General features: G+C 34.5%; 1 protein-coding gene across 3 annotated transcripts; it reads left to right on the top strand.

The window, feature by feature from the left end:
• The first annotated feature begins 1,026 nt into the window (after positions 1-1,026).
• On the top strand, positions 1,027-16,207 carry LOC138129057 (uncharacterized). 3 transcript variants are annotated; one of them, XM_069045315.1, is made up of 8 exons: positions 1,027-1,241; positions 1,294-1,457; positions 1,511-1,664; positions 13,784-14,298; positions 14,350-14,449; positions 14,502-14,792; positions 14,842-14,950; positions 14,996-16,207. In XM_069045315.1, exons 1-8 carry the CDS (start codon positions 1,184-1,186, stop codon positions 15,177-15,179), a joined length of 1,575 nt encoding a protein of 524 aa, XP_068901416.1. In that variant the 5' UTR covers positions 1,027-1,183; the 3' UTR covers positions 15,180-16,207. The 3 variants fall into 3 exon arrangements, with proteins under 3 accessions (XP_068901416.1, XP_068901406.1, XP_068901423.1); XM_069045305.1 differs by having other exon boundaries at positions 13,784-14,449; XM_069045322.1 differs by lacking the exons at positions 1,027-1,241; positions 1,294-1,457; positions 1,511-1,664 and adding an exon at positions 13,615-13,733 and having other exon boundaries at positions 13,784-14,449.
• Positions 16,208-16,274: the final 67 nt, after the last annotated feature.

The following is a 16,274-nucleotide window of genomic DNA, read 5'->3' as shown; positions in this document are numbered from 1 at the left end:
CTAAAAATAGTGAAATTTAATTTTTTAATTTTGACGGATACTGTGGTGTCGCGGCAGACCGCAGACGTGACCTTGGGTGGAAGGTGGAATCCTTCAACTTTAACGGTTTTCAATTTTACATTTTTTTTTTCATTGAAAAAGTGGCAAACTAGAAAAAATACTGTATGACATCTCGTTTATAAGGCATTTTATCGCATTTACTCCTTTAAAGCACTCCTCGCTACGCTCGTCGTGCTCTAAAACCGTGCGTGCGATAAAATGCTTCTTATAAGACTCGTATCATAATATACTAATTTAGCTCTTGGTGTCGCAGAAAATAACGCGGTATTTAGCTGCAAAGACATACACCATACGTTTTGCTAATGGAAGACATTCCAGTGTGAATGTTATTAAGCGTTTCGACCAACAATTGAGAGAAAAAAAAATGTAACCATGACAACTACATACGGTAGTTTTTAGTTACCTATTGCGTTGCTGTCATTTTCATTTTTGCTTTCTGAGAGTTTTTTCTTTAACTGAAAGCTGCAGAACAATTTTTGTTACAAAATCGGGGTCTATGTCAGGATACTAAAACGTCTATCCGTCCTTGAACAATTGTAAGTTTTGATTTTAAAGTGTCGTGAAATGCAGTGATCAGTTGATCACGTAGCAATAACTCACTATCCTAGCATTCCTAGCCTAGCTCACTATGAGTCACTGGCAAGTGGCAACAGTGCCAACGCCAACATTAAAAATTTAAGTAAATGTTCCTGAAACGCGTATCGAAAAGACCTCTTTTTCGAAACCCGTTCGAGTGTTATAAGACTTATAGGTGCAAAATATAAAAAATAAATTGTTCCTATTGTGAGACTCGCCAAAACTAGGTAATCTAATTATTTTAAAGGAATAATTCAAGCTTGCAGTGATTTTATGGAGATCAGTTAATAGGCAACCAACACCGCGGTTTCTCTACTTGGTGACAATGTTAGGGTCCCTAGACGAAGTTATCGGTTGGTAACCATTATCTCTCACAATGTGACCAATCCTTTTTTTTCTCGTTAAGGTGGCCATTGGCCAAGCCAAGTTTGTTTTGTAAGAGAGAGAGAAAATTGTGACAGTGTAAATCGAATTTATGTATTCGTTGTTTGTTCGGTTTTTGTGAGCGTTATGTTTTGAAAAAGTACATTTTGTGTTACAACCAATTATGTCCAGTCACGTACTCGATCGAAACATTTGGTTATTAGGAATATTATGTTCGATAGGTATGTCAGTGCTCCTCGATCGACCTGCGGAGATAACCTAAAATTGTTCCAGTGTCAGTTTCTTCGTATCATGTAGATCTTGTTGATGACGGACCTATCGTGAAAGGAGCAAATATTACTTTTATTGCACTCGTATACGACAGTGATAACAGACCCGCCAGTGGGAGTTTCAGATACACCTGGCAAGACACAGCCGTGCCTACCCATTCCAAAACGGTGCGTCTTGCACTTATCTGTCACGTTAACGACGCGATTGTGTCTAATTTTAGGTCGAATCAAAAAGTGCGATAGATCAATGGACAGTTTTATATAATGCCACCATATATCCCCAAGGTCGGTATGTGGCTCAAGTCACTGTCTGCAAATACTACTTCGTTATTTGTGTCGAAGTGGCTTCAAACAGAGTAGAATTCTACATTAATGGTAAGTAGTGTTGCCACAACTGGAATTTGTTTCAACTCATACAATTTTCATTTAACAAATACATTCCTTCGTATTGTTGCCATTATCATTTTTATTACTTCCCAAGAACATTTGAGAGTTATGTTAATTGTTACATGTGTAGATGTTTATTGTTTGCAAATGGAAACATTTGTCTTACTTGCCACACTCTATATTGATTGCTATAACCTTGACAGTGTAATAAAATTTTGAAACTGCCCACAAAAGGCATTGTTTTTGTGGTAGTCAGACAGAACTGTTCATACTTTACTTGAATGGAAATTTCTGTATATTTACTGTACACTAAATAAATTGTTTTATAATTATGTAATGTTACAATATGTAATATTGTAAATCTTCTTGTTCAAACTGTATTATTCAGTTTTAATTTTAACACTAGAAAAATGGAATTTTTATACCACAAGACGGCAACTTGTTAGTCTTCAAAAATGCTAAAATACATAAATAAGTGTACATATTCGTTTTAAGTTTATTAATCTGTTTGAAAATTCATTTCACACTGCAATATATTTCGTAATTGTTGCAGCACGTTTTTGATTAGCTAATTTCTCTCAGGTGTCACGAATGTGCGAGAGTGGGTAGATTTATGGAAAAAGTACGACGTTCTTAGTTTTTGGTGGAGAACGTCAGTGTATAAAAATTGTCAATCAATAGAGAATTATCATAAGTTTTCAAGGCAAGCTTTTGGACCAAAATTTTCAAAATTAGAGTATGTTAAGAACCCAATGAATGAGAATGCCCAGGTTCACATAATAAAGTTACAAAAATCGCCAATCCAATCGATCGAAAATTATTAATTATTTTTTTAGAATTTGCGTCTCTAATAGGTCTATTATTTTATTCAATTTGGGGTCGTTTATGACTATCTATTAAAGCACTCATGGCTTAATAGATCTCTAAGAAAATTTTTATCAATATTTCAGTGTATTATTGTCATTTACACCAAAAAACTTCCAATATTAATGTTCAAACTCTATTTTTTAAAATCTGTTGCAGATGTAGTTGCATCCGTTGCCTTGAATTACCAATTAATACAAAATTGCCTAGAATTTGAAAATTTAATGTTTTTATTTAGAAATTAAAAAAAGGGTGCAAATTCCAAAAAATAACAAAAAAACTCGTTTTATAAGGGCATTGGCGCACTCGTCCCATAGAAAACTTCCCTACGGTTCGTTTTCTACACTTGGGACTCGTGCGCCTAATCAACCCTTATAAAACTCGTTCTTTAATATACTATTTTACGGTGTACTTACCTAAAATCAATATTTTCATAATAGAGGAATATTATTGGTTGTCACATATGTTTTCTTTGCGAATGAAGATGGACTAGTAGTGTCCTATGATTGAGTAATTGATTATTTTTGTCTTCTTCCTTTTTGTGGAAATAGTGGTTTTTTTAGTGTTAATATCCAACCAAGTCATTCGGTATTTTTTAAATTAGACAAAAATTCATAAACAAACTTGATTTTTTTATATTTGTATAGAAAAATTCAACATTAATTTGCATTTTCTAGATAACTTTACACTGATTAGAATGACAATGTTTTTGTGGTTTCCTGTGAGAAATTTGTTTATCATGTTAATATGTCTTAACATAAAAACAAAAATCTTTTTAATCATTTTAACTACGTACGAGATCAGGTCTTGTGTTTTGAATTATGGTCTAATACTCGTACTTTCAGTTATTGAAATAAGAAATTTTTCTATTGTAAAACAAAAATATTATGTACTTCATATTAATATAACTTCTCACTATTAGTATATTGACAATATTATTGTCGTTTAAAAATGGTTTTGATTGAAGGCATCATCCAAGAACTAGTACGGGAAATGACGTTTCTTGTATCATTATTTATGTTGTTTTGGAGTGAGATTTTTAAAGCAACATTTAAAACAACAAATAACGTGATCGTTGTTATTTTAATTATTATTTCATTACAATAATAAAGCACATCATTGTTTTTTTTCTGTAATTTTTTGTGATTTTTCTAGTTGAATATGTTAATTTGTGAATTAAATTTTAACCAAGGTGAATACCGGGTGGGGCATCGTATACGCGCACGCGAGAAATCGCGACTTCTAATTAAATAAAATTGTCGAATTTTTTCAGAGTTACCTGGCTATTGGTAAGGTACATTTCATAATTTTTTGATAATTTTTCACTTACAAACAAAGCCAAAAAAAATTAAAATGTAAATTTCAACAAAAAAGTCAAATTCTGATTTTTATACTGACCTATCCAGATTCACTTCCTATTATTATTTACGAAATCAGCGAAAAAAAACACCAATTAGATTTTGAATTAAACGCAGTTTTACATTTCAACTTTCAAAATCATTTTAATTTATGATCTGCTACTTGTGCTGTCGTAAATTTAGGTGACAATGGAAACTGTCAATTTTATGGCAAAAAGGTTTAAAACGGTCGGCTATACCTTTGTTGGGAAATTATACCATTGTGCCGTAAATCACTCGTCTGGTTTACGTTTAATTAAAAAAGCGAATTATTTAGCTAACCAAGTCAAAATTTGTAATTGTGCCACCAGGGTTTGATGGGCTAACAGATACAGATTCATTTAGTGTAAAAACTTTATAGATAAATTAACAGTTAATTTCAGAAAACTAATAAAACTGTTACGGCCTTATTTTGTTAACAAAAAAAATTTAAAAAATTCTCACATATACCTTATCAATAATTAGTCAGGTATATAAAATTTCGCCAATTTTATTTAATTAGAAGTCGCGATTTCTCGCGTGCGCGTATACGATGCCCCACCCGGTATAAATCTAGTGGGGTACCTATTTGATAAAAATTACAAAACTGTAATTAGCTTGTTAGATAATTACGTTTTTATATTGTAAAGCTTCGGTTTCCTACAAAGCGGTACCGTAAAATAGCGGCCGTAATTTGACGGCAAATGACGTCACAAAAAAAACGTATATACACGTGCTTGTAAATGCCAGTACCCAGTAGTGTCCGACCGAAGATTCGGTTTCGGCCAGTTTCGGCTGAAAATAAGAGTTTCGGTTTCGGCAAAAAATTGGCCGAACTTTCGGCTCCAGCCGAAATTGTTTTTCGTCGCGTCTCGCTTTTTCTTAATTTGATTACTATTAAGTAATACTTATAAATGTTTAATTAAGATTGACAGAAGTAATTTTTTAGTTTGATTTATAATAAAAATAGTATAGTCCGGACAAAATAAATGTGAATCCTGACTTACTTACATCATGTTCAAATAAAAATGTGTAGACAAAGATTTATGATGAGGAACAGATGGTTAGCTATCACCAAAGTTGCAGGTAAATAATTTCGAAAACTGGCTGTATTTATTCCTGCTCCTTTTCGAGAAGGACCTACCATAAATCTTTACTATCAGTATCATGTGGTTAAATAATTTGACTTAATAAAGTCAGGATTCACATTTATTTTATCCGGACCATAAGCATAAAGATCTTTTTGTTTATTTTTGGATTGAAAACAGACAGTTGTATCTAATTACAAAGGTCTATGTCCAAAAACTAACTGAATTCAAAAGTTTCGGTTTCGGCCGAAACTGTAACAGAGGCCGAAATTCGGTTTCGGCTGGAAAATGTAGTTTCGGTCGGACACTAAATGCCAGTGGTTTCCTCCAGAGCGTTAGGGGCTGCCACTACCTGGGAATTCGCCCCGTATTCTCCGAAGCGGCCGCTCCGTACGGTGGGATATTGCTATAGCACGTTTTTGTCCGGTGCGGTGCGGTGTAGAAATTTTACTGTTTGTGCGGTGCTTCGGTGTAGAAATTGTACGGTTTAGCATTTCAAAATGGCTCAACAAAATAATTGGTCCAGTGAACAGGTTGAGATTGTAATTGATTTTGTGAGAAATCATGAAGCTCTTTATAATGTAAAATCGGCGGATTACAGGAAGATGCAACTGAAGCAGAAATTATGGTATGAAGTTGGTACAATTTTACATAAAACAGGTGAGAATTATTTATTATTTTATAATTACAAAGAAGTATATATACTATGTATTTCAATGTTCTCTACAGTCACGATTTTGCCATTCAATAGCCCCGGGTCCGTTGAAATAAAGTTTAAATTGATCGCGAATGTCAAGCGGTGTGTGTCGAGCACGTGCATTATTTTCCACATCAATTAAATTTGGCGTTGGTAGAGGCATAGGATCATCCAAAGCAGCTTGATATGATGGAGCCAGCACTTTGGCTTCACGTAAGTTATTGTGCAAAATGCAAGCACATGTAATTAATTTATCAGTTGTTTCGGGAGCAACAGCAATCGGTTGAAAGAAAATGCGAAAATATGCTCATAAGATGCCAAAGCTGTTTACAGTTGTACGCCTTGCACGAGATGACGGTAGTTGTATACAGTTTTAGACTGATCATTTATCGATTGTCTCCTTGGCAAATGCTTCGTCTCCAAGAATGACATGTGGAAGAACAGTATTTGTTTGCGGAAGTGCTTGTGGAGGAGGGATGTTAAATTAGTTGTTTATAATTTTTGTTCCAAAATTGCTTTTGAGATATACAGGTGATTCAAAACGAACGCACCAACTATTAGCAGTTGTACAGAATACAGGGAGAAGAATATAAAAAAAATGGATTTTTTTTTCCAGCTTCAATTAAAAGTTACAGCGTGTTAAATTTAGAAAATTTTAATCAAAAATGTTGAAAAAAAAATGTTTTTGTTCCAATTAGGTACTATGGCGGACAATAAATTTAGGCCGGCCTGTCATTGGCTTGACATCAAAATGTGAAGCTGGCATTATGTTTAACTAACCCCATTTTCGATTTTTGTCATTCTTGTCATTGTAACAGCAATAATCAATAACTTAAAATTGGGAAAAGAAGCGTGCACCAGAGAGAAGTGCTACTACAAATCAGTTATGCTAGTGGGCCACGATCTGTAAGTTACAAAAAGGGCGAAGGAAACGCCAAACAGCTTGAAAACCTCCAGTTTGACAAACTGACACATCAGTCATTATGACAATAAATGGTCGCTTGCATTGACTTTTTTGACATGTCAGAAATTTGCCGGCCTAAATTTATTGTCCGCCATAGTACATTAGACGGAGTATTCGTTCAACTGCAATAACATTCACTAATTAAATTAGTTTTCTTTTAGTCCGTTTGCCTTTTGCAAAAACGAAATTTAAAATTTTTGTTACACAATTTTTGAATGAATGTTAGTCAATTAATCATGTGCTTGTATATGTCAACAAAAAAAATCAAAATTTCGAAAAATAAGAAAAAACAAAAAAAAATCAGGAGAACATTTGTATTTTTTTTTTGACGTTCCTCTCACTACTTTATACGATTACAAGTAGTTGGTGCGGTCGTTTTGATACACACTGTATCCCTGCATCTCCTTGCCGGCCGTGTGATCCAACGTCAATAGCAGCAAATTTTAAATCCGCATCGACAATAGCAAGCAATAGAACAAAATTGACAAAAACTTTGGATCGTGTTAATAAGCTTTTTAGCAGGAATTTTTAAATGAAATTTTGCAGAATATTAGATTAGTATTTTATAAATCAATTTAAGTTTATTTTATACTACAGAATAAAATAATTACGGAATTAATTTAAAAAAAACTACTTTTAATTTATTACATTATTTCTTGCCCAGAAGGTTTTATAATCGTTAGACAGTTACAAAATGTTCGACAAAATTTTTATGATCGTCTTGGTTAGTTTAGTCTTTAGTGTCTTACAGCCTATGGAAGACAGTTTGAACAATTTATGAAATGAAAATTCAAAAATAATTAAAGTACATAGTTTAAAATAGTTGAAGTAGAATTTTATTTATTTTGATGTAATTATGATGTCCTATGTTTTATGTTTATGAAATAAAACTGCCCATTTTTCAAAATCTCTCCCATTCAATCATTTCTTTATTTGAAAAGGTGTCCATTGAAAATTATTACTGTTTGACGCTTGTTAAGTTTACATTACGTCAGCCTACTTGGCAAGCCACGTAGTAAATTTAATAAACTTATTATTGCTCTGACTCCGTGATTATTTTGTTTTGTACGATGGGCCGAACTGAAATTGATTTATAAAATACTAATCTAATATCCTACCAAATTTCACTTAAAAATTCCTACTAAAAAGCTCATTAACAGACCCTAAACCTTTTAGCATGTAAATCCCTATGGCCAGCGTTAAAAAAAGGGCACTGTATACTGAAATTAATAATTTTTTGTAATTTTAGATAAAGATTGCAGTAAACGTTGGGCCTTTATTAGGGACTACTATATTCGCAAGCAAGGGAAACCTGGTGCTGAGTCAGCAGGCGAAGCTGCCAAAAAAAGATCAGAATTTATTGTCCTTTTTAGATAGCTGCCCAAATGGAAAACGAAGGTAAACTCCGTACGGTAATAGATTGTACGTTTTTAAATTCTAGTTCCAAAACATAAAGCAGTGAAAAATACTAAACTCTCCATCTCAATTGTTTCACATTATGTAGAAAACCGTTGCATCCCTGCAGATTAATTCCCGCCACACTACGCTCTGGGTCTGTCTTCTGTCAAAAAACGTACAATCTATCAGAGTACGGAGTATACCTGTGTTTACGACTTACAACATATAGTCATGCATTAAAGTAATTCTTTTTTGCTTCGACACTGTCAGAATTTGAGAATTTTCTTCTATGTGAACGGATTTTGATAAATGTCACAACTTGTCAAAACGAAACGTCAAGCTAATTTTAAAGGTTTTAAGCGATTTGGAGCCTTTAAGGGTCACGTCGAACAAAAAAACGTTGTATTCAACTCGTTCGTGTGTAAATTGGGCCTTTTTTGGCACTCGTGGGCCAAAAAAGGCCCAATTTACACACAAACTCGTCAAATAAACTACTATTTAGTACTGTAAGTAATATTTCACGTGATGAAGGACCGCGTCAAGATTTGCACGAAGACATGAGCCAGATCTTTAGCCAAAATATGTGGCAAACAAGTGCTGTTGAAGAAACTTCGGCAAGACAGGAAGATGAGGATAGTTTCTCCCAGGATGTCTACTTGCCAGAATGGTCGTCAGAAATAGTCAACACTCCCAGCATTGCCAGTACCACTCCCCAAATGGCCACGTTGCGTTCCACAGCCGAGGGTCGACTTCAGTTGCTTCAAGACATTGCTCGTGGATCCCAACGTGTGCCAGAACCCCAAGACGAAACAGATTTATATTTCGCGTCAATGGCAAAGATTGTAAAAAAAACTACCTCTGCAAGAGCAGGTTATGCTTAGGTTAGAAATTGGAAATTTGATTGGTAATGCAGAATTAGCATTTTATAGTCAAAATAATTATTTACCCTCTCCTGGCTCATCCACGTCCACTGAAGAAAGCAATTAATATTCTGATTTTCTTTGTTTAATATTGTTTGATTTTTTTAAATGAATTGTGTTATTAATTTCTTAACATTCTTAATTCTTTATGACGAATTGATATAAAGGGGGTTCCCGTTAATAAAAGATTATTATTATTTGTTTTAATTATTATTAATTTAACGTAAATAGATAGTTTAAACATTGCAATCTAAATCGGTTTTTTATTCGATTGCTTAGTTTTAAAGCAATATCTTCCTTTATGAAGTTCAAAACGTAATGGAACAATTCTGGTGATAAACGTAAATATTCTTTGAATTTGGTATCATTTGGTACCAGATGACGGACAATCAGAATTTCGTAGGCACTCTCGGTCTCTCGCCTCTTATAAATATCACATTCTTGTCCCAGGTTTCTTCCTCGGATGATTCTTCGTCCTCGAGACAAACTAGGATAGCCAGATCTAAATCGTCCATCTTGAAAAACATCACAATTTTTACTTTTCACTGTATATTGATGTTTACTGGAGAGCGGCCGTATTTTACTGTACTGTGGTTTTCCTTACTTTACATTTACAATAAAATTCACCGTTAGAGCGGCCGTACTTTACTCCACCGTCAAATTACGGCCGCTATTTTACGGTACCGCTTTGTAGGAAACCGAAGCTTAAGACAAACCAATCAAATGATTTAGGACAAAATGGTATAATTTATCACATATTATATCCCAAGTGCAATTTTTTTTGCTAATGAACGAAAACATCCATAAATGAGGCCAGAAGACCAATTTATTAGCAAATAAGAGCACGAGACGAAATCGAGTCATTAGTGTGCATTTTAGAGAAATTTTATCGGGCTATATTTTGTTTTCTCGTTTTGATTGGTCAATATTTGTAATGCAATTGGTTGCTAAACACATGAAGGAAATAATTAAAAAAAAAAACTCTTATTTACAACTTCATTATAAATGTAAACTGAGCCACCCAGATTCCATAGTATCACCATCTGTTCCTGACAAATCCCATTGTCGCATAATTTACGACCGTTCAATTATGCATATAATAAATAATAGCAATTTTTGATTTTATAATGCAAAAGTGGGTTTTATTCAAAATCTAATTAATATTTTTTTCGGTAATTTTGTAAATAGATATTGAAAATTAATCCCTGAAAGTTTGGTCTAAAATTATTACTTATATATTTTTTTTTTGTTCGACACTGTCAGAATTTGAGAATTTTCTCTTGTATGAACGGATTTTCATAAATGTCACAACTTGTCAAAACGAAACGTCAAGCTAATTTTAAGGATTTTAAGCGATTTGGAGCCTTTATGGGGCTCGTCGAACAAAAAAACCTTGTATTCAACTCGTTCATGTATAAATTGGACCTTTTTTGGCATGAGTGGCCCAATTTACACACAAACTCGTTAAATAAACTATTAATTTACAGCTTTATTTAATAACGAAAAATTAGAAAAGAAATACGTGCTTGAGTTTGTTTAATTAGAAGTCGGGATTTTGCTTCCATTTTATATTATTTTTCTACTCTGTTCTTTAAAGTTACACATTACAGTTACACTGACAAGTAGTGTGTAAAACGTCAGTTTTAATACAACTGATCATAAGTCACGACTTGACATCCATTCGGGCGTTTTCGGCAAATTAAACACGCTGGAAGTTTCTATAAACACGGCTTGAATTTTTTGGATACGTATCAAGTTAGTAATTTGACGTTTATCAGTTTTGAATTTTATGTTTAAATTAACGTATAGTAAAGAAGCTACTTGTTTTTTTTTTTTGGTTTGTTTATTTAGTCGTAGAAAAAGTATAATATGCAACTCGTTTATAAACTGTTTTATTAAACATTCGCTTCGGTACGCTACACTCGTGCATAATAAAACTCGTGACTAAAAAGGCGTTCATAAAACTCGTTGCATAAATATACCTACTGTTATCATCAAAGAGCGATCGCATCAAAATGCCAAACTACAATTTAAAAAAAAAAAAAATAATGAAGCCTGCAACCCAGCTTTTTTGCGAATAAGGTGACATACGGCAAAAACGATGCCAAATAAGTATTGACAAATTTGAAATCAAAATGGGGCCTTTCCATTTAAAAAAGCAAAGATGGTGTTAACTTCCGGTATTTCCGGAAGTGTCACCATTTTGAAAATATTTTATTTGAACTTGGAGCAGTCGATTATAGTCGGCTATAGTTGGTCTAACGAGAGATTGGTTGACATAAAGTCAAGTTGTGGATAAATATGGCAACTATGTACGAAAATTTATGTGGCAACTGTGTGGGTGAGGTAGTGGTAGAGTTGACATTTGATTTTTTTTTTATAACATTGCAGAATTTTCAAAATTGTGCGACTATGATGAACTGTCACAGAAATGTCGACTCTATCGTATCCACATTAAGGCTGGGAATCGTATTCGAATTATTCGAATATTCGAATAGCTGACTATGTAAAATTCGAATAAGTTAAATTCGAATATTCGAATAAAGTAAATTCAGGATGGATTGGGTATTTTATAGTTAAATAATTCTATTTTTTGGCTATGTGAGATGTAGGGAACCAACATAATGCGAATTTAGTGTAGTAAATGCCGCCAGTATCTTATTTTAATAAAATTATGTCAGTCAAATGTCCAATGTGTGCGAAATTCCGTGCTCGCCACTGTACATAAATAGTGACGTGCAGAGAACCAACATAATGCGAATTTACCAATGATTAATATAACGTGAACGGTGTATAACTATTCGAATACCAAAATCCAAGAAAATCCCAGCCTTAATCCACACCGTTGCCACATAAATTTTCGTACATAGTTGCCATACTTATCCACAATCATTTTGAATCACCCAATATGTAAACTCGGTACAGGTTGCGAAGACACACTTGTCATTTGCAACAGCATTTTTTTTCATATTTCTGAACCAAATAAAGGCACAAAGGTACCAGAAAATCATAGTTTGGGTTGAATATTTTCCATATAAGTACAGTTGTAAAGTAATTTCAAATGACTAATGCCATAAAAACGCTGTTGCAAATGACAAGTGTGTCTTTGCAACCTGTACCGAGTTTATATCCTTCAACCAATAACATTTTTGCTCAGAAATTATAAACTTTAGTCTATTTTTTAATCAAAGAACCACAACACCGCAATTTACACCCAAAATAGAGCTGATAACATTGTAGACTTTTGACATAGGGTGAAAAATCCCATCATATAAAAATTGAGGTTATTAGAAATATGTATTAGTATCGCAGCATGTTAATAAAGTTAATTACAACTAACAACAACTAATTTGAGAGTTTACTAAATATCTTACTTTGCGAGGCATTTTTAATAACACGTTTAAATTTTAGCTGCGAATTTGCGTACTTTTAAGGACATTAAAAATGACAAACGTTGGCTGGTATAGCCAATGGATATCATTAAATTCCCTAAATTTAGTAAAATTTTATATTTACAAACGTAAATCAACAGGTCGTGGTTCTTTGATTAACAAATAGACTTTATACTGTAATTAATGTAGGTATTCTAGTGCATTTTGTAGTGTTGGGTTACAAGTCTGCAATTTAAAATCTCCCAATCTCTCGCTGGACGAAGTATACAATGAGGGACATGGAATCCTGGGCAGTCTGCTATTGTCATTTCAAAAAGTGTCAATGTAAATGCACCTTTACTGTCATTATGATTGATATTTAAAAAAAAACTGTCAAATTAACTTCAGCTTGGTTATGAGTAGCTAAGGTATGGTTTAGAAATTTTGACAATTGAATGACACATCTGCCCAGTTTTCCGTGTCCCCAATAGTACCAATTTTCATGGTAAAACGATTTTGGGAAATCAGAAATTTTCTAACAAACGGGCTACGTGAATTACTCTGTTTGTACCGGGTGATTTTAAATGATTGTGACTTTCTTCTTAAGTTGGGAACATTTTTCATAAATTATTTTGGCAAACTTGATACCTTAAACAACACATTGGCGTACTATTCCGGACACGGAATCTTGGCCATAACTGACATTTAACTGACAAATATGTGTGAACTGGCCTTTATTGGATATAACCCAACATTTGACTCGATAATGCCATTTCCTTGCTTTCTTGATGTCAGAATAAAAACTTCAAAATGATTTTTAATAATTGTCATTTATTAATGACGCTAATGATTGGTTTACATCATTTTTTTTAGAAATGTCAAAAAAATGTTGGCCAAGATTCCGTGTCCGGAATAGTACGTTCGTCATTTTCACATTTTATGTATTAATAAATTGTGTCAAATAGGCGAGGACGCCGATGTTTATGTCAACTATCACATTAAAAAGCAGAATATCTACCAATAATATTACAAACCTATGAAAAAAAGTCACATTCATTTAAAGTCACCCGGTAGATCCCCTTTGCTGTTTACAAATATTTTCATTTAATTAAAATGTGTAAGTGAAGCTGTGTGCTTATCAATAGTTTATCAAAAAAAAATTGATCTTTTGTCTTGTGATTAAAACGTATTACGTTATCGTTTATTGTGAATTTGTTTGGATACTCTAATTAATTTCATCGCGAATGTAAATACCAGATACCCAAAATTAGGGTAATCCCAGTCGCATCACCGATTCCGTTCCGACAAGGATCGCCACAACAAAATGTTTTATCTCTCAGTGTGCGTACTCGTCTCCGTGACATTTTTGGTCAAAACAGGTAAACTCCCGGTACACGATGCGAGAATTGCAAATTTTCTCGTTTTCCAGAAACTCTCAATGGAAACCTGCAACTCATCCAGAAAAATCAAACGAGGAGTGGAATTTACGTCTCGAATGCCGACACAGTCATTCACAACGTTTCGCTGAAACAAAGTGATGCGGATTTAGTGAAGCTAGCTCCAACAGTATTAACCTATTGGTTCGTCGACTGCACATATTACGGCTTCATGAGGGGCTTCCAGTTCCCTTTCAACTATACTCAAGCGGACGAAGAACACTTCGTCGAAGCTCTGGTCGTTGCCGATTTCACACCCTTACCTCCTCCACCCACTACCACTGCACCCACAACAACATCAACTACTACGACCACCAAACCGACAACTACCAAGTCTACAACTACTAGCACCACCACGACAAAACCTACTACTACTACAACTAAATCTACTACTACTAGTGCTACTACCACCACTAGCACTACCACTACTAGTCGTACAACTACTACGACTCCACCACACAAGAATGTAACAGCGGGCGTTGTAAAGAGAAGTCTGGATGTTCAAATGGTGGGTAATGAAACGTCACACATCATGGTCAATATTAATGGTACTCTTCAGCCCTACAAAGGCAGTTTTCCGTTTGTTTGTAACAGTACTCAAGTCGCCACCGATTCAAGGAAGACTTACGGTTACTTCTTCAAGAAGATCAAAGTCAGAGGTGAGTCGAACAAGAGACAAGTTCTGGTGATTGATGGCGTTTTCTTTTGTAGCACCCGTCACCAAAGTCAACATCACTGGTAACAACTGGTTGCAACACGGAGACCTCCTGACTTTGAACGTGAAATGTCACGGTTCAAAAAATCTCAAGTACTGCGTCCAGTACCAAAATGGCGTCTACAACATCACAGGCAACGAGACGTGTTTCTTCTCTCACGAGCTCGAGAAGTGCGAATTCACAATCCAGCGCTATTTCGTCGAGTCCATAGAACACACAGTGATCATCATCATCCAGAATGAAGTCAGTAAAGTGGTCACACCTGTGGCAGTTACCGTCTACAAAGGTTCGAACGGTTACTTTTCGGAATGCTCGAAGTGACACTTTTGTTCCAGTGAAGAAACAGGCGCAGCTCTCTGTGATCGTCGTCCCTGTCGCTTCCAGCCTGGTCGCTGTGGTTTTGATCGTGTTTGGTGTGGCTTACTATTTCCAGAATCGATCGAGGTGAGTGGTTGGAGTAGTGGTTCTGGCGTGACGCTTTCGTTTCAGGTTTGTGGTGGAAGTGGCGGACTTCAACTTCGGACAAAACTACAGCGACATGGAGTACAAGACTTTCAAGGAGAGGTTGAGGGATTCGATCGCCAACGCGTTCTTCAGTCGAGCACCTAGTCCAGGTTCTTCGGAAGTCCCGGTCTGGCCTCCGGGCCGGAAGTACGGCAGCATGACGAGTTAAGTAATCATATCGAAGGATAGTGAGATTCGCCTAAGAAGTGAATTGCGCTCGGGCGCATTGTGATTATATTTATTTTTGTTATCCGCTTGATTTAGTCCATGCTGAGATTATTTTATTTTCCGGTGTTTCGATGTGCACAAGTTGATTATTATTTCAGTTTGTTTTTCGTTTAAGAGAAACTTCTTATCTTGAAAACTATTTAGTGAGGGCAAGTGATATAATTATACATAGAGAGAGCGCGAACACTAATGTTCAGTCACATGTATTACAATATTTAGTCTATAAATATACTCCAACTTATTTGGTTATTGTTATCATATTGATTTATATTTTTTACTATATCTTGAGGACGAAAAAAGCAAAATAAACTAGTTTGACAAAAGTGTAAGATTTATTCACTATTTCACCTCAAAACTCGTTCTTTGTACAAATAAAGACGTATTCTCTATTAGTCATTTGATATTCTGTTCGTTCCTAGTTTTCTTTTGAAAAAAAAAAAACTTCAATAAGTCAATATCTCTAACTCTATGAAGCTAAGGTGTAAACTTTTGCTTTTTTACTCCACATTAAGGTTATTGAAGCTTGTGCCAACTCTCATGATCAATGACGCCGAAACCAAAATGCGTACCGAAGCGGTTGTACTATTCGAACTAAAAACATCTGTACCATTTTGTCACACTACAGATTTGTGAGCTAATTCATATTGATATTTATTTGGCGGCAGGTCCCTAGATAATGTCGGGCATTCTAGTCCAAACCGTTGGAGAGTATAAAATGCAAATTTGGAGCTACCCTGAAAATTCTAACCAAACGACCGATGTTTTTACGTTTCACTTATCAAAATTGGGCTCCGCCTTCGTGCAGCTTTTGTTAAGATCATCGATCATGACAGTTGGCACAAGCTCTACCTACTACGAATATTCGAACATTAGTGATAATCACTTATGAAAATTACACCTTCTAGAATAAATTACAATAAGAATGTTACAATTGTTTAAATTTTATTATAATAAATGATACACATTTTATCTATAGGTTTTTAACTATTTGTAATATCGACAGCTCTTTTAGACATAGCACACATTAATATTCTTT

Source organism: Tenebrio molitor, chromosome 1, assembly GCF_963966145.1.
Source record: "Tenebrio molitor chromosome 1, icTenMoli1.1, whole genome shotgun sequence".
Lineage (NCBI taxonomy): Eukaryota > Metazoa > Arthropoda > Insecta > Coleoptera > Tenebrionidae > Tenebrio > Tenebrio molitor.
Note: the sequence above shows the minus strand (reverse complement) of the source record. Positions and strands in the feature narration are given on the sequence as shown.